The following is a 23426-nucleotide window of genomic DNA, read 5'->3' as shown; positions in this document are numbered from 1 at the left end:
ACACACACACACACACACAGGTGAACACACACACACACACACAGGTGAACACACACACACACACACACACACAGGTGAACACACACACACACACACACAGGTGAACACACACACACACACACACAGGTGAACACACACACACACACAGGTGAACACACACACACAGGTGAACACACACACACACACTCACAGGTGAACACACACACACACACACACACACAGGTGAACACACACACACACACACACACAGGTGAACACACACACACACACTCACAGGTGAACACACACACACACACACACACACTCACAGGTGAACACACACACACACACACACACACACACAGGTGAACACACACACACACACACACACACTCACACAGGTGAACACACACACACAGGTGAACACACACACACACACACACACTCACAGGTGAACGCACACACACACACACACAGGTGAACACACACACACAGGTAAACACACACACAGGTGAACACACACACACACACACACACAGCTGAACACACACACACACACACACACAGCTGAACACACACAGACACACACTAACCAAGCGATAAAGACCAAAAATACTCTACATTAAAAAATCTATAATAATAATAATGAATGCAAGAGTAATAAAGTAAATAAAATAATATATATATTTTTTTAAATGTAGGACTAAATAAAGAATGTGTTGTATCAGTGCATTTGTTCCTGTACGTTCCTGTAGTAGTGTCTAGTGTATCTGTGTGTGGCTCCGCCTCCAGCGCTAGTTGAGACGAGTGTGTGTGTGTGTGTGTGTGTGTGTGTAGCTGGATGTGGACTGGAGAGCGGAGCTGCTTTCAGCCGTCCAGCAGGTGTTTGTTCAGGAGCGAGACGTGCTGAAGAACCTCTTATACTCTCATCTGGAGCGACTGGACACGGCTGACGCGGTCACTCATCTCACGCAGCTGGAGCGAGCGCTAGCGGAGCAGGTTAGCATGCGCCAGTGCTAGTCAGACTCCAGATAACATTTGATATTGATATCAATCTCTCGATATAAAACACCAACAGCTATGCACAGGATATTTAAAGCGTACAAAAGTGTATTGGCTACAAATAGACAGACTCTTCTCTGCTCCTCACTTCATTCTGATTGGAGAGGGGCGGAGTTATGAGGTTTGACTGACAGCTTGAGGATCCAATGGCGTTACGAGGTTCAGTCACAAGCTCTTTAGAATTGGTTAAATATGTGTAAATCCCACACACAGACATAACGGTGACTGCTAACACTGAGATTAGGATGTTCTGATCATTTATCACAGCTGGCGATGGGAAACAGTGTATGAGATGTTAATAGAGTGTGTGTTGTGTTCAGGACGCGAGGCACAGGGGGCTGATGGGAGCGTTGAGCGGCGCGGACAGAAACAGCCTGCGCTCAGAGATCCAGCAGCTCAGAGATCAGCTGCACACACTCACAGCAGAGCAAGCACAGCGCCACCATCAGGACAGAGCCGGTATGACACGCTCCTCAGAGAACACCAGCTTCAGCTGCAGACACGTCTCTAATTCTCTGTTGATCAGGAACCCAGAGCGGGAGGCTGCTTGAAACGATGAGGGTCGAGTCCGGCTCTGATGGACTGGAGGAGATGAAGAGTGAACTCAACCGCACTAAACTAGAGCTAGAGAACACTCTACAAACACAACACACACACCTGAAGGAGCTGCACACACTCCGGTAACACACAGACACAGACAGACACACACGCGCGCACACACACACACACAGACACTTATACACACACACACACACACAGATAAAAATACAGACACACACACACACACACACAGATAAACACACAGACACACACACACACACACACACAGACACTTATACACACACACACACACAGATAAACACACAGACACAGACACACACACACACACACACGGACACAGAAACACTCACACAGACACACACACACAAACACAGACACTTATACACACACACACAGATAAACACACACACACACACAGACACGGACACAGACACACAGACAGATACACACACACACACAGACAGATACACACACACACACAGACACACAGACAGACACACACACAGACACGGACACAGACACAGACAGATACACACACACGGACACAGACACACAGACAGATACACACACACGGACACACACACACACACACACACACACAGACAGATACACACACACACACACACACACACAGACAGATACACACACACAGACACACACACACACACGGACACAGACACACACACACACACACACACAGACACACAGACAGATACACACACACGGACACACAGACAGATACACACACACGGACACACACACAGACACACAGACAGATACACGGACACAGACACACACACAGACACAGACACACAGACAGATACACACACACGGACACACACACGGACACGGACACACACACACACGGACATGGACACAGACACACACACACACACAGAGACACAGACACAGACACAGACACAGACACACACACACGGACACAGACACGGACACAGACACACAGACAGATACACACACAGACAGATACACACACACACACACACACAGACACACACACACGGACACAGACACGGACACAGACACACAGACAGATACACACACACACGGACACACAGACACACACACACACACACACACGGACACAGACATACAGACACACACACAGACACACACACAGGCAGACACACACACAGACACACAGACACACACACAGGCAGACACACACACAGACACACAGACACACACACAGACACGGACACAGACACAAACACTCACACACGGACACAGACACAGACACACACACACACACACACAGACATATACACACACCCAGACATACACACACACACAGACACACACACATAAAATCCTAAAATCATAATAAAGTTAAAATACAAATAATTTATACATTTATATAAATTAGTCATTAAAAATACATTTTTTATATAAGTAAAATATATAATTTTTTTATATACAGCAACATTTATAAAGAAATATATATGTCTCTATGTGTGTGTGTGTGTGTGTGTGTGTGTGTGTCTGTCTGTGTGTGTGTGTGTGTGTATGTGTGTGTGTCTGTGTCTGTCTGTGTGTGTGTGTCTGCCTGTGTGTGTGTGTGTCTGTGTCTGTGTCTGTGTCTGTCTGTGTGTGTGTGTGTGTCTGTGTGTGTGTGTCTGCCTGTGTGTGTGTGTGTGTGTGTGTGTGTGTGTCTGTGTCTGTGTGTGTGTCTGTCTGTGTGTGTGTGTGTGTGTGTGTGTGTGTGTGTCTGTGTCTGTCTGTGTGTGTGTGTCTGCCTGTGTGTGTGTGTGTGTCTGTCTGTGTGTGTTTGTGTCTGTGTTTGTGTCTGTGTCTGTGTGTGTGTGTGTGTGTGTGTGTGTGTGTGTGTGTGTGTGTGTGTGTCTGTCTGTGTGTGTTTGTGTCTGTGTCTGTGTGTGTGTGTGTGTGTGTGTGTGTGCAGGGCGGAGGTCTCCCTGAAGACCGCTGAGGTGGACACACTGAATGACAGACTGTCTCTGGAGCAGAAGAGAGTCAGAGACCTGCAGTGGGCGTTCGAGAAGGAGAAACACAAGTCTGACAGGAAGCAGGAGAGCGAGCGAGAGGAAGTGGAGGTAAACTATACTGTGTGTGTGTGTATTGATGGGTTATAAGCAGTGTCGGGGAAAGTTACTTCAAAAGCAATGCATTACAATATTGCGTTACTCCTAAAAATTACATACTTTTTTATAGAAAGTAATGCATTACGTTACTTTTGAGTTACTATTTAACACTGGGCATGGCTTGCTTGTTTGTTTTTAATATAAAAAGTTATTCTTTTACAATTTACTGATTATGAAACTGGTCATGAGTCACATGTGAAAGTGCGTCTCTGCAGGATCTGAAGCTGTCTGTGGAGGAGCTGTCGAGGGCTCTGGAGAAAGAGAGACAGGTTTCAGCTCGACTCCGAGAGCAGGAGCTCAGAGGTGCTCTGGAGGAACAGAAGGAGATGAACACACAGACGAGCTCCACCTCAAACCCTCACGAGTCACAGGTTCACCTCCACAACACACACAACTTATTCAAGTTCAAATGCTTATTTTAGCAGGTTTTACTATAAAAATGCTATCAAATTAAAGTCTTATGTCTAAACAAGTTATGTTCCAAATTTGAAGTTGATATCAAAAAAAAAAATCGAGGTTCCTGTGAGATGTTTTTTATGGTGTTATACCACAAACAGCCACCGGGGGCCATCCAAACTCATTACAACATGTTTTGATCTATTTCTCTGTCACAAATGTCTTAAATTTCTTTCTCAATGTTGCATGTACAACGAAATAACATATCTATCACTTATCTATCAAAATAGAATATCATCACAAAAGTATGAATGTGTGTGTGCAGATGATGGAGGAGCTGGAGAGACACAAGCTGGAGGCGCTGCAGTGCAAACGACAGTCCACCCTCATCCAGGACCAGAATGCACTGCGGGCGACATGTGACGTCCTGGAGAGACGGGCGAGAGAGCTGCAGACAGAGCTGGAGAGAGAGAGACACAGACTCCAGGAGAGTCACAGATCAGAGGATCGAACCCGGGACTGGGTGTTGCAGTCGGGAGAGTCTCTGTGTGAGGGTCAGAGGTCAGACCCCAGCATCCTCAGCAGACTGCAGCTCATCGCCGAGAAGATCCACAGCCTGACTAGAGAAAGCCCAGACAGGTGCGACAACACTGTTATAATAATATTAATATTATTCATTTTATCAGGCAACACAAACCTGGTTCTTTCAGACAGTTTGTTTACATAACCACGCAATTACGACACATATATGAAAGCTCCCAGTAATGATGTGAAACAAGGATTTTTTTGATGACTAAAGCATATAAAGTGAATAAACTAGACTTCATCAGCTTGTCTTTTTACATAAATAATAAAAGAAAAATAAACCCTTTGGTAAACTTACTTTAAACTTTAAAAGTACTGCATTACAATGTTGTGTTACTCCTTAAACAGTAACTAATTATGCTACTTAGTTACTTCTTATGGAAAGTACTGTGTTCCGTTACTTTTGAGTTACTTTTTAAATAGCTGGAGACACAAACTGATTCGGATGATTGGTTCATAAACCAGACATCACTCCAGACCTGGATTACAGATTATAATGCTGTGAAGAAGTCTCTTGCAGACTGATGGTTTCGCTTCATAAGACCTCGATATATCATCCAGAGCCACAGGGGTTAATTTAGTGAAAATTATTATTTTTTACATTTTTGTTGCAACCCATGACCTGTGTGTGTGTGTTTGCAGGTTATCTGGGGGAGCGCCGGACCGGGACAGTCTAGCATGGCTGCACGGTAATGTACAGGAAGTGATGTCACTGTTACAGCGTATCCCATCAGCCCCCTCTGCTCTCCCGGAGGTGAGTGAGCACATTGACAGGAATGTAACACAGTGTGGCTTCTTCATATAATGGACCTTTGATTATATAATTGTGTGTGTGTGTGTGTAGAGCGCCGCTCAGCTGGCCGGAGGATCGTCCAGTCTGCTGAACGAGCGATTACTCAGACAGAACGCAGAGCTCACAGGATTCGTCAGCAGACTGACGGAGGAGAAGAACGACCTGCGAAACCAGTTACTGAAGCTGGAGGAGGAGCTGCGCAGATACAGAGCGAAGAAAACCACCGCCGAGAGCGTGAGTGAATCAGTGAATCAGTTACAGAGCGAAGAAAACCACCGTCAAGAGCGTGAGTGAATCAGTGAGTCAGTTACAGAGCGAAGAAAACCACCGTCGAGAGCGTGAGTGAATCAATGAATCAGTGAATCAATTACAGAGCGAAGTAAACCACCGCCGAGAGCGTGAGTGAATCAGTTACAGAGCGAAGAAAACCACCGCCGAGAGCGTGAGTGAATCAGTGAATCAATTACAGAGCGAAGAAAACCACCGCCGAGAGTTTGAGTGAATCAGTGAATCAGTTATAGAGCGAAGAAAACCACCGTCGAGAGCGTGAGTGAATCAGTGAGTCAGTTACAGAGCGAAGAAAACCACCGTCGAGAGCGTGAGTGAATCAGTGAATCAGTTACAGAGCGAAGAAAACCACCGTCGAGAGCGTGAGTGAATCAATGAATCAGTGAATCAATTACAGAGCGAAGAAAACCACCGCCGAGAGCGTGAGTGAATCAGTGAGTCAGTTACAGAGCGAAGAAAACCACCGTCGAGAGCGTGAGTGAATCAGTTACAGAGCGAAGAAAACCACAGTCGAGAGCGTGAGTGAATCAGTGAATCAGTTACAGAGCGAAGAAAACCACCGTCGAGAGCATGAGTGAATCAATGAATCAGTGAATCAGTTACAGAGCGAAGAAAACCCCCGCAGAGAGCGTGAGTGAATTGATGAATGAATCAGTGAGTCAGTTACAGAGCGAAGAAAACCACCGCCGAGAGCGTGAGTGAATCAATGAATCAGTGAATCAATTACAGAGCGAAGTAAACCACCGCCGAGAGCGTGAGTGAATCAATGAATCAGTGAATCAATTACAGAGCGAAGAAAACCGACGTCGAGAGCGTGAGTGAATCAATGAATGAATCAGTGAGTCAGTTACAAAGCGAAGAAAACCACCGCAGAGAGCAAGTGAATCAATGAATCAGTCAGTGAATCAATTACAGACAAAGAAAACCACAGTCTAGAGCATGAGTGAACCAGTGAATCAATCAGTGAATCAATTACAGATGGACGAAAACACCGTCAAGAGCGTGAGTGAATTGATGTATGAATCAGTGAGTCAGTTACAGACAAAGAAAACCACAGACAAGAGCATGCATGAACCAGTGAATCAATGAATCAGTGAGTTACTTCACCTCCTCCTAGAGTGTGAGTGAACCAATGAATCAGTGAGTCAGTTACAGAACCAAACCACTGCTGACAGCGTGAGTGAACAAATGAATCAGTCAGTTAATGAATGAATCAGTGAATCAGTTACAGACAGAATAAAACCAGCGCTTGAGAGTGTGAGTGAACAAATTAAAGAATCAAACAATCAATTGGTGAATCATTTACAGACAAAAGAAATCCACCACAATGTGAATGAAATAATCAAAGAATCAATCGGTGAATCAATTAACTGAACCACCGCTATCACCTGACTATTTCTGTCTATCTGTTATCTTTGTGTAGCTGTGTTGTTCTCTGTGGTTCTGTAGGAGTGGTGTTAGCTGTACAGATGATGATGATGATGATGTTGTTGTTGAACAGAGCTGGACGGGTGCTGGTGCTGAGCGTCAGGAGCTGCTGGTGTTCTCCAGCGAGCGAGACTCGTGGACTCAGGAGAAGAATCGTTTGGAGAAGTGTCTCCGTCAGGCCGAGTCCGAGCTGAGCCGTCTGAGAGCAGAGAATCGCTCCGAAACACTGCGGGATCTGACCGGAGCCGATCCGGACACCACGGCCCTCAGGGTGAGCGCTAGCATCCAACCATCACACTTCCTCTGTTAGCCACCTGAGCAGAAGCATGGTTTACTCCAGAGCCGTACAACACACACACACACACACACACACACAAGAGCGCAACTTTAGAGTGTGATGGAAGAAAGAAAATCTCTGGTAACTTAAAATATCCATAAATTAGATACATCAGTGTCCACATCAAATATAATATATATAGTATTATGTATACTTATATATACATAATAAATATACACAGCACACATATATATATACTATGTAAACAAAAACCTTTATTTTGAATGAGATTAATCGTTTGACAGTACTAAATATAATATTACATAATATAATACAATATAATGAACAATACATTGTTTGGGTCAAAATGATAATTTTTTCTTTTATGCTAAAAATCATTATGATATTAAGTAAAGATCATATTCCATGAAGATATTTAGTAAATGTCATACTATAAATATATCATAACTTAATTTTTGATTAGTAATATTCATTGCTAAGAACTTCATCTGAACAACTTTAAAGATGATTTCTCAATATTTAGATTTTTTTGCTCCCTCAGATTCCAGATTTACAAATATTGTCCTCCGAACAAACCACACATCACTGGAGAGATGATTTATTCAGCTTCAGATGATGCATGATCTTAATCTTGACTGGTTTTGTGCTGCAGGGTCACACATTAGACCCTAAAACTCAGTTTGACCATTAAACAGAGTCCAGAACGTTCAGATCTTGTTCTTGACCTCGTCTGTCTGATTAGAGGATGTATGGGAGGTACCTGCGCTCCGAGGGCTTCCGGAAGGCCCTGATCTATCAGAAGAAGTATCTCCTGCTGCTGCTGGGAGGATTCCAGGAGTGTGAGCAGGCCACGCTGTCTCTGATCGCTCGCATGGGCGGCTTCCCTTCACACACCGGTCTGGAGTCTGAGAGCCGTCAGAGCAGGGGCTTCACTCGCTTCAGATCAGCTGTGCGCGTCTGCATCGCCCTCTCCAGGTACACACACACACACACACACACACACACACACAGTGTAGTGGACACTGACACTGTCTCCTGCAGGATGAGGTTTCTGGTGAAGCGCTGGCAGAGAGCCGCTGGAGGAAGTGTGGCGTCTCAGATCACCAGCAGAAACGGTCTCGCTCAGATCACTGATGTGAGGAGCGACTCGTCGTATCTTCAGCCCGGCGCTCTGGAGGTGTTCAGAGAGAGACGAGCGTCCAGCCGAGGACGCACAGGACGAGACTCGATCCAGCACAGGTGCAGACCATCACCACTCCTCACACGAACACCACACCACAAAGCAGTCACAAACACCACTCATGAGCAGACACGGACAGGTTTATTATTCATATTGAAATATGGAATGAATAAAGATCAAATGATTCTCTCAATATGAACTGAAGTCACTGTTGTAATGAGCGAGTCATTGAATCATTCATTCTGCTGATTCGTTCAGACATCTGATTCACTTAGAAACAAATCAAGTGACTGTCTTTTTAAGTGAGTCATTGAATCATTGACTCGCTCATTTTGTTCAATTGGCTAATTCATTCAGAAACAAATAAAGTAATTGTCATTATGAATGAATCACTGAATCATTTACTTGATTCATTCAGACGGTTGATTTATTTAGAAACAAATCAAGTGACCGTCTTTATGAATGAATCACTGACTGATGTGTAATTAATTCAGAAACGAATCTAGTAATTGTCTTTCTGAATGAGTCACAGAATGATTGACTGGATTCGTTCAGACGGCTGTGTGATTCTCTATGAACGAGTCGCTCACTCAGCGTCATGTTTCTGATGTCTGTGTCTGCAGGCTTCACTCGGTGGCCGGTGACGGAGGTTTGGCGTGTTCACACCTGCAGAACTACGACCCTGACCGCGCTCTGACCGACTACATCTCTCGTCTGGAGGCTCTGCACAGACGTCTGGGGAGTGTGACCACAGGTAACCGCTGCAGCGTGCCTGTCCCTTTAAATCCTGCAGCTCTTAAAGAGACAGAGCGCACTTAGGCCACGCCCCCACACCGGGACGCTCTCCACTGACTCTGTATCACAGGAAGCACTAGCCTTGGTTTCATTAATAAAGAAAGGATGTTTTAATCTGATTAAAGTGTTTGTTTCCGCAGGTTCCTCTTCGTACGCTCAGACGTTTGGAGTCAGACGATGAAGCTCTTGATTCACACTGATACTCGCTTGCCTTCTCTTATAAACCTGCACTGCTCTGTGGACCAAACCCAGGCGCGCGCGCGTGTGTGTGTGTGTGTGTGTGGTTCTCCTTCATCTGTTGCTCAAGGACAGCGATCGTGTTCCCTGTGTATGTGTGTAATATTAATTGACTGGTCAGAAACACTAATGAAGCGTCTCGTCAAGGCTTCGGGCTCGTCTCGCTGTCATCAGGTGTTTTATTCTCTCGCTCTATTTTTGTAAAGGAAGGAGCTTTGGATTTTATGGGTATTTTGTCTGAAATAAAAATTAATATAATATTTGAAAAAGGCCTTGGACTCTCTTCTCTTTTTCTGTATCCTGGTAATTTTTTTTTTTTTTTTTTTTTTTTTGAGTATGTTACTGTATGTTATAATAATTTATGCATGACCATGGACTAAAAATGGTCTTTTTAACACTTTATTCTGTAAACCATATATACTCTGTCAACTTGTCAATAGAAATCACTTAATTTATTAGGTTAATTATTCAAAAATGTCATTATTTAAAAATAAACCTGTATTTTATTGCATCAGGAGAACAAAACATTTATTGTTATATCAATAATCACTGATTTTTTTCACTTGTTTTATGAGCTAAATATGTATTTAAAAGTTACATTTTAAAGATAATTTTTAATATTATTATTATTATTGATATGTCATGTATGTATGTTGATACATATATTAAATTTGTAATGAGTTTCAATAACTCCTGGCCTCTGAACTCTATTTAATCTGTTCTCAAACTCAATGTGCTTTTTTCGTTTGTTTACAGAGTAAACACAGCCGGGGTACGAGCAAATAAACAAAGATACACAATGACAATAAAATGAAGGAATACAACTAACAACATCAAAATAATGGGCAAAAATTAAAATCATTCTCCGTTTCGTAACTCGGGAACATCTACTTATCCAGTCGACGTCAACGTGACCAAAGTATTATTCATTATTATAAATATTATTCATAATTAATTTTATTTTTATTATTAATTATGCATTTTTGTTTATTCTGTAGTACCCCAGACTGCATTTGCTAATTCTTTAAGATCCATGCAAAGAGTGAAGAAAGAAAACGCGGTAAAAGCCTTGCCATATCTGAACAAAATGCTTGTTCGGTGCATGTGCAACCCATGTTAATCACCGGTGGTGATATTTCAATCATTAAACGGTGCGACACTTAAAAATACCTTTAGATTTAAAACCGTAATATTAAAAGATGAAAACTCTGTAATCGCTGTATTAATGATGCACAGAGAAGCAGATGAAGCCGGGATATACTTCATATATACACTGGCAAAGAGGAGTATAGCTTTTATTTCTCTTCTCTCCTTCTACTAGTTTCACATCTGTTTCAGTTTTTATCACCTTTTCTTACTATGGTGTTGTTTTTAGCATGCATGTTATTTTTAGGATTACTGATAAACTACTGGGGTCTGATTTGTATTATTTGTTTTGTTATTTATTTGAATTTTAGTTAAATTATTTCTGAATTTATTATGTGTGTATAGGTCCCTCCCAGGTTGTCTTTAAGTTTTACTTTTATTCCATTTGAGTTATTTTAATACTTCAACAAACTAAATGGAAATGAAATAATAAAATATATATATTTATAATTGTGTGTGTGTGTGTGTGATTGTACATGCACGTGTAGTTGTTTTTTTATTTTGTTTGGTTTATTGTTATGTTAGAAACACTATAAACATCATTATACTTCATATTAATTGTTTTTAGCTTTATTTTTGTTTTTCATATAAATGTTATGTTTTGGAATTTTGTTGAATGCATTTGTCATTTTATCTAATTTCTTTATTTTGAAAATGTCTAGGTAGTATTTTGAAGTTTTAGCTTTTAGTTCTGGATCCGTTTGTAGTTATTTTAATAAAAATAACAATTGATTGCTTCTGTTGTCCTCATTTGTGATAAATGACTATAAAGGTGTTTACTGAATTTCACCTTTTGTAAATCTCCTTCTGTAAATATATAAAAACTTAATGTTTGATTAGTAATATGCATTGCTCAGAACTTCATCTGAACAACTTTAAAGATGATTTTATCAATATTTAGATTTTTTTGCTCCAGATTCCAGATTTTCAAATAGTTGCATCTCAGACAAATATAGTCCTCCGAACAAACCTAAAATTTACAACTAATGTGCATATATATAAAAAAAATTGTGAGTATGACGTGCTTAACTCTAAAACGTGTGTTTTGTGTAATGGTTGTGAACCTAAAGACAACATTACATTAAATTACATATCGTGCACAATGAAGTTATGTAACCACATTAAAAACTAAAGCAACTCAAAAGCTTTTCTTCATCAGCCTACAAAAAAGCACAACCTTTAAAATCCATTCAGTGACAAAACCACTGAATAAAACATCAGTCTGCCATTTCTGCATAACATGATTTTAATGTTAAAACTATTCGTGCATTACAGGTTTTGGGAAAAAATAGAAAATATTTGTGCAAACATAAAACAGGCAGGTGGTTTTGACTTTTTGAAATGCATTGTATCGGGAAAAATTATATCTGTAACACAAATTTGTTACAAACATCACATTTGGTTAAAATACAATTTAGAACGTTTAAGAAACATTTTTGTAACATTTAAATCATGACAAGAAAACTGGAGAGTTTAACCTTCTCAGAATAATACGATTAAATCAGCATTTTATTAATTTTATTTCACAATAATTTTAAATATGGCAAAGTCTAATGTAAGTATACGTTTCTAAAGTTTATTGAATGTAGCTCAACAGTCCATATTAATTAGGAAAAAATATTGTATCTGATAAAAATGAATAAAATAAAGTTCTTCACGTAGGTTTATCTAAGAGATGTTAGAAATACAGAAATGTTGTAAAAATATAAAAATACAACACTGCATAATCTTCACTGTATGAATTACATTTTTGATTAATATTGACAAGATTAAGATTGTAAATTAAAATGGTAAATTATTCTTATAAATATTAAAATAGATGATATTATTTAATAAGTGTTTTTATCTGTCCGCGTCTCTTCATCCGGGTCTTCTGAGGGACGACTGATTGGCGGAGACGCAGCGCGCGGAAGCGGGAAACGCAAACACACACAGTGAGGCATGTCTCGACGCGACGCGACCGAGGGCGGATTTAAACATGTCTTCGCGATCCTGCGGTCGTTATATCCGCGTGTTCAGACTCTGGAGGAGTTCGCAGACGGGCTCGTGTTCTCTGACGGACGGAAACCGGTTCTTCTTGATGAAAACGACGGCGCGCGATTTCAAAAACTCGCTGGAGGACTGCTCATATGCGCGCGCACGCCACCGCAGCAACTGCGCGTCCCCGCACAGGTACCTCACACACCTGTTTGACTTCAGTTATTTTTACATCAATCATATATAATAACGTTACATCATTCTGTAGCAATTCTCCGGACCGAAATCGCTTTGTCATTGTTTACAAATAAGTTATACATCTACGTCCATAACTGACTACTCGACATTACTGCGTGTTTCATACAAAGAATCATAAAACATACAGACCTGCCAAAAACAACTATGCTATTTGACGTGGACTTAATTTAATATTATGTTTTTTGCATTTTGCATATGGCACCATGGTATTCTGTTACGTACCCTGGATTAACATGGTATTACTGTACATGTATTGTGTTATATTTTTCTAGGAAATTATGTAAAATTGGTCAAATACACATCAGGAAATGTTCATTCATCTGATCATACATTTCTTGCACTTTTCCAATTGATGTCCCTTACAATTTTTGGTTCACATAATTAACATTAACATTATTTTATGGTTGTTAAAACAAAACTAAAAAGTTATTTCTCACTAATTCCAAAAATAACCAGTTATACTATATATATATACATATACACACACACACACACACACAGACACACACCAAATCTCAAGGTCCTCATATTTGTTGTTGCAAGTTGTTGGAATATTACTAATTCTTTTAAATGTGACTATATATTATGAAAAAATTAAGGCATAAACATCATTATTTTCTGTATAGCTGATTTGTTTCAGTGTGTAATATAAAAAGCGATGTACAAAAAAAAATAGCAGTTACTAATTAGAGTACTAATTAAACAGAATTTTGAGATGTTTATCAGAAGACTTAGAAACAAATGCAGAATGACAAGATATACACTTTTTTATGAGAGGAATTGCAAGAAAAAAAATTGTGAGTTAAAAAGTCACAATGACCTTTTTTATTCCATGGCAGCTTCAGAATTATCTCACAATTTTAAATCTACATTTTTTAGAAAAAAGTCAGAATTGTGATAAAAACCTAAAATTCGTACTAGAAAAAAGTCAGAATTGCCAGAGGAAAATGAAGCCATAATTCTCTGTTTATATCTTTTTATTTATTTTACAATTTCCAAGTTGTGAGATAAAAAGGTGCGATTGCTTTAGAATTTATTTTTATTAATGCTGTCAAACAATTAATCGCGATTAATCACATCCAAAATAAAAGTTTTTGTTTGCATTATTTACGTATGTACATAACTACACACAAATGCTTGTATACATTTCAGAAAAATGTCATTGTTATATATTAAATATATTTATAATATAAATTATATAAATATAGATAGCCCATAGACATGTAATTGCTTTCAAAAGATATACTGTATGTGTGTGTATTTATATACACATAATAAATATACACAGAACACATAATTTATGCAAACAAAAACGTTTATTTTGGATGTGATTAATCGCGACTAATTTTTATTAGTTTTTTATTCTGTGGCAGAAACACATTTCTATACAATGCTCTATGTTAGTTTTGGTCTAATTGAGTAAAAATATTTTAAATAGTTAAACATAAAAATGGACGTAAGAATTAATTTAATGTCTGATTTCAGCTCAGCACGCTGCCGGAGGTTTTGGCGTTCACACTAAACCACATCAAGCGGAAGAAGCTGAGGAACGTGCTGGGATTCGGCTATCAGTGCAACGACGTGACGGCCTGTTCCGACCCCTTCCGTTTCCACGGCGATGTTTCGCAGACGGCCGCCTCCATCAGTACCAGCGAGCTCTGGAAGCGGATCAACCAGCGTCTGGGAACGGAAGTCACGCGATACCTGCTGCAGGATTGCGCAGTGTTTACCACCGTCCCGCCGTCCTGTTTGCTGCAGGTGTGCGGCGAGCCCGTGTACGATCTTCTGCTGCCGCGCACCTGGTCCGGATTCTTCCTGGACCGCGGCGCGACTCAAACATCGTCCGGTGTGACGCGACAAACTCCCGTCTGCATCGTCCGGAAGAAAGTCGCAAGAGACGATAAGAAAATTGTTTCCAAAAAGAGAGCGAGAGAGGAGGAAACAGGACGACAAACGGGAAGATCGTCCGATTGTAAAGAAGCGACGGCTGACGGTGGATGAAACCGACGGTTCCTTAATTGCGCGAAACCCTGAAATCACGGATCGCAGAGCTGGAAACCCGCGGATCAATGTCCTCCTCGACCGTCACGCTGTTCCATCCGCGTTTTGAGTATGCTTTATGGTGGGCGGGGCTTGAAGGGCTTCCTGCTTAACAGGAAGCTGAAAGTAGGTGTGGGCGGGGCTAGACGGCTGCAGGGGGCAGATCTTGTGCGGATCATTTTTCTCCAATCAGATTCCAACATGTTTGACGGACAGACTAAGTTTAGAAAGCTTCCCAAGCGTTTCTTCGCAATGGTTCCCTTGTTCGCTCGGCTCTTGCGGCAGCACAGGAAGTGCCCGTATACTCTCTTCCTGCGCAGGAAGTGCTCGGTGAATGCAGAGACGGAGGATATGGAGACGCTGCTGAAGTCGCACTTGTCGCCTTACAGGGTGTATCTGTTCGTGAGGGACTGTTTGCGATACGTTGTTCCCGAGGAACTTTGGGGATCCCAGGAAAACCAGCTCCACTTCCTGTCCAACGTGAAGAACTTCCTTCGTCTTGGGAAGTTTGAGCGTCTCCCATTGGTTCAGCTGGTGTGGAAGATGAAGGTCAAGGCCTGCCATTGGCTGGGGCTCAAGAAACGTGTGTCTTTAACGCCTTTATTCTCTGTTTCGTTACTTTGGTTGTTTAAAGCAAAGCAGATTAGATTTTTTAAATTATTATTATTATTTTTATTTTTTTGTATAATGCAGGTTTTATATCATCAATTAAAAATAAAACCATAAAAAATTATAATTTTAATTTAGTGTATGTTGAAGTACAAAAATTGCAAATATGAAATAAATGTAAAAGTAAAAATCTAGCTATAATAAAAAAATAACTAAATAGTAATGGCAAAACCGAATGCAAACAAAATTACGAAATCCTGAAATAAAATTAAAATGAATGCAGAAAATATTAAAACCTCTAATTCAAAATATTAACAAAATTATAATAGTAAAATAACAACAGATGGTCAGGTTTCAAATACAAGGTTAGTATAGTTAACTAAAAAAATTACTTAAAATAAATCATAACAAAAAGAAAAAAAACGATAAAATATTGTAGCTATTTTCTAAGGCAGCATTTTTCATTTTTTGAAAATTTAATGTTAAAATTCTAAAATAGCTAAAACTGACATTAAAACAATAAAACTTTAACCTAAAATTGAATTATTAAAAAGATTAATAAAAATGTGATATGCAATTGATACTGTTAACTAAATAATAATGTAAAAAAAGAAAAAAAAAGAAACTTATTTTATATCGGCTACTTGCCAAGGCAAAAAAAATTGTTTTAAGTTGAAGAGCTAAAATAACAAAGTTAATAATTTTTTTTAAAATAAAATAACGATAACAAAGACAAAAACATGCAGGAAATAAACACTAAATATAAACAAGTAAATCATAAAAAAGTATTCATAAAACTATAGTAATATATCAGTGATATTAAAATAGCATTGGTGTTATATCCATCAGATGGTCTCAAATACAAGCATACAGTAATAAACTAAAATAAAACAAATAATTTTTTCTAACAAAAAAATAAAAAACTATTTCTGCTAATGTTCATATAATTGAAGAATTTAACTAAAACTGAATAAAAAATTAATTAAATATTTTAAAAAAGATAAATAACAAAATAACAAAAACACAACAAAGTTACTTAACTTCACAATAAAATAAAACATATAAAAAGACAAATCAGATATGTAATAAAAGCTGTAGTAGTGTATCAGTGAGAGTGAATGGATGTAGCTGTGGCTCGGTCAGGACTAGTTGTGTTGTTAACTAGTCGTCCTCGCCGCTGGTGCTGCAGGTCAGTGTGCGAGTGAGCACCGCTACAGAGAGTGGATCTACGGTCAGTTTCTGGGCTGGATGTTGAGCGTTTACGTCATGGGTTTGGTCAAAGCGCTGTTCTACGTCACCGAGAGCATGGGACAGAAACACACGCTGCGCTTCTACAGAGGGGAAGTGTGGAGCAAACTACAGGAAATGGCCTTCAGGTGCAGAACAACACCTGTCCAGAACCTCAACACCACTACATTTGAACAGTTTTACGGTTTTCAGTCAGAAAACAGCTGATTTACACTGGAATAATATTTCACAAATGTTACAGTTTTTTGATCAGACAGTCAAAGCTTGCTTGTTTCTTATTATATCTTCTGTTAGTTTTGATATGAATAAAGAAGCGTCTGTAATTGTGAACTGGTTTATTGGCAGAGCTCATCTGTCTAAGGGCCAGTGGAGGGCGCTGTCTCCGTCTCAGGCCCTAAAGTTCCCCAAGAGCTCAGTGACGTCCCGAATCCGGTTCATCCCAAAGGTGAACAGCATGAGACCCATCACTCGCCTCACAGGACCCCGAGACTCACTGCAGGTGTGTGTGACCGCCTCTATACACACACACCAGACGAGCGGATCACACACAACTGAAGCAGGAGCACACTGAGAGTGTGTGTGTGTGTGTGTGTCTCTCTCTGTGTGTGTGTGTTTGTGTGTGCAGGTCTTCCAGAGCGGCGTGCGGCTCCTGCAGAACGTGTTGAGTGTGTGTGTGCGAGAGGCCCCGGGGCCCATGGCTCCACCGTCTGGGGCTGGCAGGGCATTCACCGAGTCCTCAAGGAGTTCGGTCCGCAGCAGAAGAGCTCGCCGGAGACCGCTGTATTTCGTCAAGGTGCGTCTGATGTGCATTTACAGACATGTTTTATGTACTATATAAATAATGTTAAAGTATTTCTGCGAATAAAATATAGTATAGATTTATTTTAGGATGTTGTAATACATAACTTATACAAAAACATCATTAGTAATAAATAACTAAATCAGGAAACATACGAGCAACAGGTAAGTACAACAGTTTGTAAGTATTTTTGCCTGGTTTTCTCATTAAGACTACTGTGCGATCGTCGTTGCTAGGAAACTTTGTTTCATTTACATGGTAAACCGACTCTACAGCGGACGACTTTGCAGATTTCTTCACAAATAAGACAAGATCCATCAGTGACCATTTCTCCACACCGCAGACTGAGGATAACACAACGACTCATGAACACTTTTTCTCACAACTTCACAATGACCGACGCACACTCTTTCTCCTCCTTCTCTCCACTCTCAGAGATGGACGTCTCCAAACTTCTCCTGTCCAATCATCCTACTACTTGTCCACTTGATCCGATCCCCACTCACCTCCTTCAAGTGATCTCTTCTTCAGTCATACCTTCACTTACTCACATTATCAACTCCTCTCTTCACTCTGGAACATCTCTCTCAGCATTCAAGCAGGCTCGGGGAAGCCCACTGCTCAAGAAACCATCTCTAAATCCAGCGCTTCTTGAAAACTACAGACTACATTCATTGCAGAGACACTTGAGTGAGCTGTGTCAACCAGCTTTCTATGTTCCTTGTACAGAACAACCTCCTGGACAGCAACCAATCTGGCTTCAGAAGTGTCCACTCAACTGAGACTGCTCTGCTCTTGGAGGGGTGATGTTTCTAAGTCACAACACCTTGCTACTGGGGTTCCTCAAGGCTCCGTACATGGACCACTTCTCTTCTCCATCTACATGACATCATTAGGAAGCATGGCTTTTCTTATCACTGCTACGCTGATGACACCCAAGCTCTACTTCCCTTTTCTTTTGTTTATCATATTCTTGAAGAAGAAAAAAAACAACTCTGTCTATGTGTTCTGTATTAGATTAAATGAGACTCGTCATGGCACTTGTGTTCTGTTTCGTTCTCATTTGTTAAGTCGCTTTGGATAAAAGCGTCTGCTAAATGATTAAATGTAATAAATATTATGATGATGTAAGTTGAAGAAATTAATTTAGGATTTTTTGACGCAAGTTTTTAATGACAAGGGACCTGCCTAAAAACTAAAAACATAACAGTAATTCTATATTTAATGTGTGCAAACCCATATGTACTGTGTGAGGAAAGTAAGGATGCTGCGCAATAATAACTCATTTGAAACCTGTTTTATTTAAAGGAATGTTACTAATCATTTAAATATTGAATATATGATGTATATTTAAATGTTATGCATTACATGTACATATATGTGTGTCAGGTGGACGTGAGCGGGGCGTACGACAGTCTCCCTCATCAGAAAGCTGGTGGAGGTGTTGGGTGAAGTGCTGCAGGTGTTCTTCGAGCGCAGCTTCTTCGTGCGTCAGTTACGCTCGCATCTGGAACGACCGCTCACCTGGGCCTGAGGAAGCACTTCTGCACCCGAGTACGTGAGTGTGTGTGTGTGTGTGTGGTGTGTGTGTGTGTGTGTGTGTGTGTGTTGTGTCTGGAACGACCCTCACCTGGGCCTGAGGAAAGCACTTCTGCACCAGAAGTACGTGAGTGTGTGTGTGTGTGTGTGTGTGTGTGGAACGACCCTCACCTTGGGGCCTGAGGAAGCACTTCTGCACCCGAGTACGTTGTGTGTGTGTGTGTGTGGTGTGTGTGTGTGTGTGGTGTGTGGAACGACCCTCAACCTGGGCCTGAGGAAGCACTTCTGCACCCGAGTACGTGTGTGTGTGTGGTTGTGTGTGTGTGTGAGAGTGTGTGGAACGACCCTCACCTGGGCTGAGGAAGCACTTCTGCACCAGAGTACGTGAGTGTGTGTGTGGTGTGTGTGTGTGTGGAACGACCCTCACCTGGGCCTGAGGAAGCCACTTCTGCACCCGAGTACGTGAGTGTGTGTGTGTGTGTGTGTGTGTGTGTGTGTGTGTGTGTGTGTGTGTGTGTCTGGACACGACCCTCAGCCTGGGCCTGAGGAAGCACTTCTGCACCAGAGTACGTGAGTGTGTGTGTGTGTGTGTGTGTGGTGTGGAACGACCCTCACCTGGGCCTGAGGAAGCACTTCTGCACCGAGTACGTGTTGTGTGTGTGTGTTGTGTGTTGTGTTGTGTGTGGTGTGTGTGGAACGACCCTCACCTGGGCTGAGGAAGCACTTCTGACACCGAGTACGTGTGTGTGTGTGTGTGTGTGTGTGTGTGAGAGTGTGTGGAACGACCTCACCTGGGCCTGAGGAAGCCATTCTGCACAGAGTACGTGAGTGTGTGGTGTGTGTGTGTGTGTGTGTGGAACGACCCTCACCTGGGCTGAGGGCACTTCTGCACCGAGTACGTGTGTGTTGTGTGTGTTGTGTTCTGTGTGTGTGTGTGTGTGGAACGACCCTCACTGGGCCTGAGGAAGCACTTCTGCACCAGAGTACGTGAGTGTGTGTGTGTGTGTGTGTGTGTGTGGAACGACCCTACCTGGCCTGAGGAAGCACTTCTGCACCCGTACGTGTGTGTGTGTGTGTGTGTGTGTGTGTGGTGTGTGTGTGTGGGAACGCACCTGGGCCTGAGGAAGCACTTCTGCACCCGAGTACGTGTGTGTGTGTGTGTGTGTGTGTGTGTGTGTGTGTGAGAGTGTGTGTGTGTGTGTGTCTGTGGTGTGTGTGTGTGTGGAACGACCCTCACCTGGGCCTGAGGAAGCACTTCTGCACCAGAGTACGTGTGTGTGTGTGTTGTGTGTGTGTGTGTGTGGGTTGTGTGTGTGTGTGTGTGTGTGTGGAACGACCCTCACCTGGGCGAGGAAGCACTTCTGCACCCGAGTATGTGAGTGTGTGTGTGTGTGTTGTGTGTGTGTTGTGTGTGAGTGTGTGTGGAACGACCCTCACCTGGGCCTGAGGAAGCACTTCTGCCCAGAGTACGTGTGTGTGTGTGTGTGTGTGTGGAACGACCCTCACCTGGGCTGAGGAAGCACTTCTGCACAGAGTACGTGAGTGTGTGTGTGTGTGGTGTGTGTGTGTGTGTGTGTGTGGTGTGTGTGTGTGTCTGGAACGACCCTCTCCTGGGTGTGAGTGCACTTCTGCACCAGAGTACGTGAGTGTGTGTGTGTGTGTGTGTGTGTGTGGAACGACCTCACCTGGGCCTGAGGAAGCACTTTGCACCCGAGTACGTGTGGTGGTGTGTGTGTGTGTGTTGTGTGTGTGTGTGTGTGTGACGACCTCACCTGGGCTGAGGAGCACTTCTGCACGAGTACGTGTTGTGTGTGTGTGTGTGTGTGTTGTGTGTGTGTGTGGAACGACCTCACCTGGGCCTGAGGAACACTTCTGCACCCGAGTACGTGTGTGTGTGTGTGTGTGTGTGTGTGTGTGTGAGAGTGTGTGTGTGTGTGTGTCTGTGTGTGGTGTGTGTGTGGAACGACCCTCACCTGGGCCTGAGGAAGCACTTCTGCACCAAGTAGTGTGTGTGTGTGTGTTGTGTGTGTGTGTGTGTGTGTGTGTGTTGTGTGTGTGTGTTGTGGTGTGTGGAACGACCCTCACTGGGCCTGAGGAAGCACTTCTGCACCCGAGTACGTGAGTGTGTGTGTGTGTGTGTGTGTGTGTGTGTGAGAGTGTGTGTGGAACGAACCTCACCTGGGCCTGAGGAGCACTTCTGCACCAGAGTACGTGTGTGTGTGTGTGTGTGTGGTGTGTGTGTGTGTGTGTGTGTGGAACGACCCTCACCTGGGCCTGAGGAAGCACTTTCACCGAGTACGTGTGTGTGTGTGTGTGTGTGTGTGTTGTGTGTGGTGTGTGTGTGTGTGTGTGGACGACCCTCACCTGGGCCTGAGGAAGCACTTCTGCACCCGAGTCGTGGTGTGTGGTGTGTGTGTGTGTGTGTGTGTGGAACGACCTCATGGGCCTGAGGAAGCACTTCTGCACCCGAGTACGTGAGTGTGTGTGTGTGTGTGTGTGTTGTGTGTGGTGTGTGTGTGTGTGTGTGTGTGTGAACGACCCTCACCTGGGCTTGAGGAAGCACTTCTGCACAGAGTACGTGAGTGTGTGTGTGTGTGTGTTGTGTGTGTGTGTGTGGAACGACCTCACCTGGGCCTGAGGAGCACTTCTGCACCAGTACGTGTGTGTGTGTGTGTGTGTGTGTGTGTGTGTGTGTGTGTGTGTGTGGAACGACCCTCACCGGGCCTGAGGAAGCACTTCTGCACCAGAGTACGTGAGTGTGTGTTGTGTGTGTGTGTGTGTGTGTGTGTGTGTGGAACGACCCTCACCTGGGGCTGAGGAAGCACTTCTGCACCGAGTACGTGTGTGAGAGTGTCTGTGTGTGTGTGTGAGACCCAGTGAAGGCGACACACTGCAGAGTGTGTGACCCGCCTGTGTGTGCCTGTGTGTGTGTGTGTGTGTGTGTGTGTGTGTGTGTGTGTGTGTGTGTGTGTGTGTTCAGGCGGGATGAGCGAGCCGCTCAACATGAAGGGGTTTGTTGTGGAGGAGCAGGCCGGGGACGCTGCATGATGCTATCCTCGTGGAGCGGGTGAGAGATGTTTCACTTGTTCTTAAGTTACAGAGGACACAGATTCTTCACACACTTGTGTTATATATCTAAATATCTGTGCATTACATGTGAATGTTTTTGTTTAATCATTTAGGTCCATGTCATTTTTTTTATATTATACTTTTTTTAATTGTTATTTGTGTGTATGCATATTTACAGTATGTATGGTTTTTTTTTGTAATTTGTTTTACTTTTTGTTTTGAAGTGTGTTTACTGTTATTCATATTATTTTAGGATTTATATGTGTGCATCATATTTAATTAATCTATTTTGTAAATATTTTTGTTACAGTTCAAGATGCAATATTTGTATTTGTGCATCTATACAGTGTGTGTATATATATATATATATATATATATATATATATATATTATATATATCTATATATATATAATATATATATATAAACGTTTACATTTTTTCACATTTATTCTTTCACACACAAACATACAAATTTAATATATTTTATATAACGAGTTCATTTGTAAAAAGCAGATAACTGTGTTCAGAATTCATGTTTTTCATTGTTGCATTCCAGTTAATCTCAATAAACTACAGCTGAGTTATTTTAAGTAAAAAATAACACACAAATAACAAATGTTTAAAAAAAAAAAAAATTTATATACAGAGTTATCTGTTTTTTGGAAATAAACTCTTTATATTTATATATGAAATGTGATTTCCTCTTTATCTTCAGCTGTCAGGCGTCCGTCAGCAGATGTCACTGTTTTAATGACACAATGTGTTTTATTGTTGTTAGCATAAGTGTTTTTAAATAAACTATACAAAATATAAAAACTAATATATACAAATTATCTATTGAAGAATAAAACAAGTGTGTGTGTGTGTGTGTGTGCGTCTGTGTGTGTGTGTGTGTGTGTGTGTTTGTGTCTGTGTGTGTGTGTCCTGTGTGTGTTTGTGTGTGTGTGTGTGTGTGCGTCTGTGTGTGGTTTGTGTGTGCGTGTGTGTGTGTGTGGCGTCTGTGTGTGTGTGTGTGTGTGTG

The 23426-nt window shown here is 41.8% G+C and overlaps 2 protein-coding genes across 4 annotated transcripts in view; both read left to right on the top strand.

Moving 5' to 3' along the window:
* LOC113119792 (A-kinase anchor protein 9) overlaps positions 1–9988 on the top strand; it is a 44509-nt gene extending 34521 nt beyond the window's left edge. For all 3 annotated transcript variants that reach the window (XM_026289444.1, XM_026289446.1, XM_026289443.1), the window contains 13 exons: positions 817–978; positions 1362–1500; positions 1568–1721; positions 3521–3671; positions 3935–4090; positions 4441–4754; positions 5343–5454; positions 5545–5727; positions 7283–7480; positions 8250–8482; positions 8549–8746; positions 9311–9441; positions 9623–9988. In XM_026289444.1, coding sequence (XP_026145229.1) covers positions 817–978; positions 1362–1500; positions 1568–1721; positions 3521–3671; positions 3935–4090; positions 4441–4754; positions 5343–5454; positions 5545–5727; positions 7283–7480; positions 8250–8482; positions 8549–8746; positions 9311–9441; positions 9623–9663 — 2172 coding nt within the window. In that variant the 3' untranslated portion in view covers positions 9664–9988. The remainder of the gene's footprint in view (positions 1–816; positions 979–1361; positions 1501–1567; positions 1722–3520; positions 3672–3934; positions 4091–4440; positions 4755–5342; positions 5455–5544; positions 5728–7282; positions 7481–8249; positions 8483–8548; positions 8747–9310; positions 9442–9622) is intronic.
* A 2757-nt stretch (positions 9989–12745) lies between these two features.
* On the top strand, positions 12746–19248 carry LOC113120212 (telomerase reverse transcriptase-like). The gene is made up of 7 exons (XM_026290146.1): positions 12746–13037; positions 14586–15072; positions 15136–15723; positions 16939–17125; positions 17343–17496; positions 17623–17790; positions 19186–19248. The coding sequence occupies exons 1-7, from the start codon at positions 12807–12809 to the stop codon at positions 19246–19248; spliced, it is 1878 nt and encodes a 625-aa protein (XP_026145931.1). The 5' UTR covers positions 12746–12806.
* The last annotated feature ends 4178 nt before the right edge of the window (positions 19249–23426 follow it).

The sequence above is a fragment of the Carassius auratus genome, chromosome 19 (assembly GCF_003368295.1).
Source record: "Carassius auratus strain Wakin chromosome 19, ASM336829v1, whole genome shotgun sequence".
Taxonomy (NCBI): Eukaryota; Metazoa; Chordata; class Actinopteri; order Cypriniformes; family Cyprinidae; genus Carassius; species Carassius auratus.
Note: the sequence above shows the minus strand (reverse complement) of the source record. Positions and strands in the feature narration are given on the sequence as shown.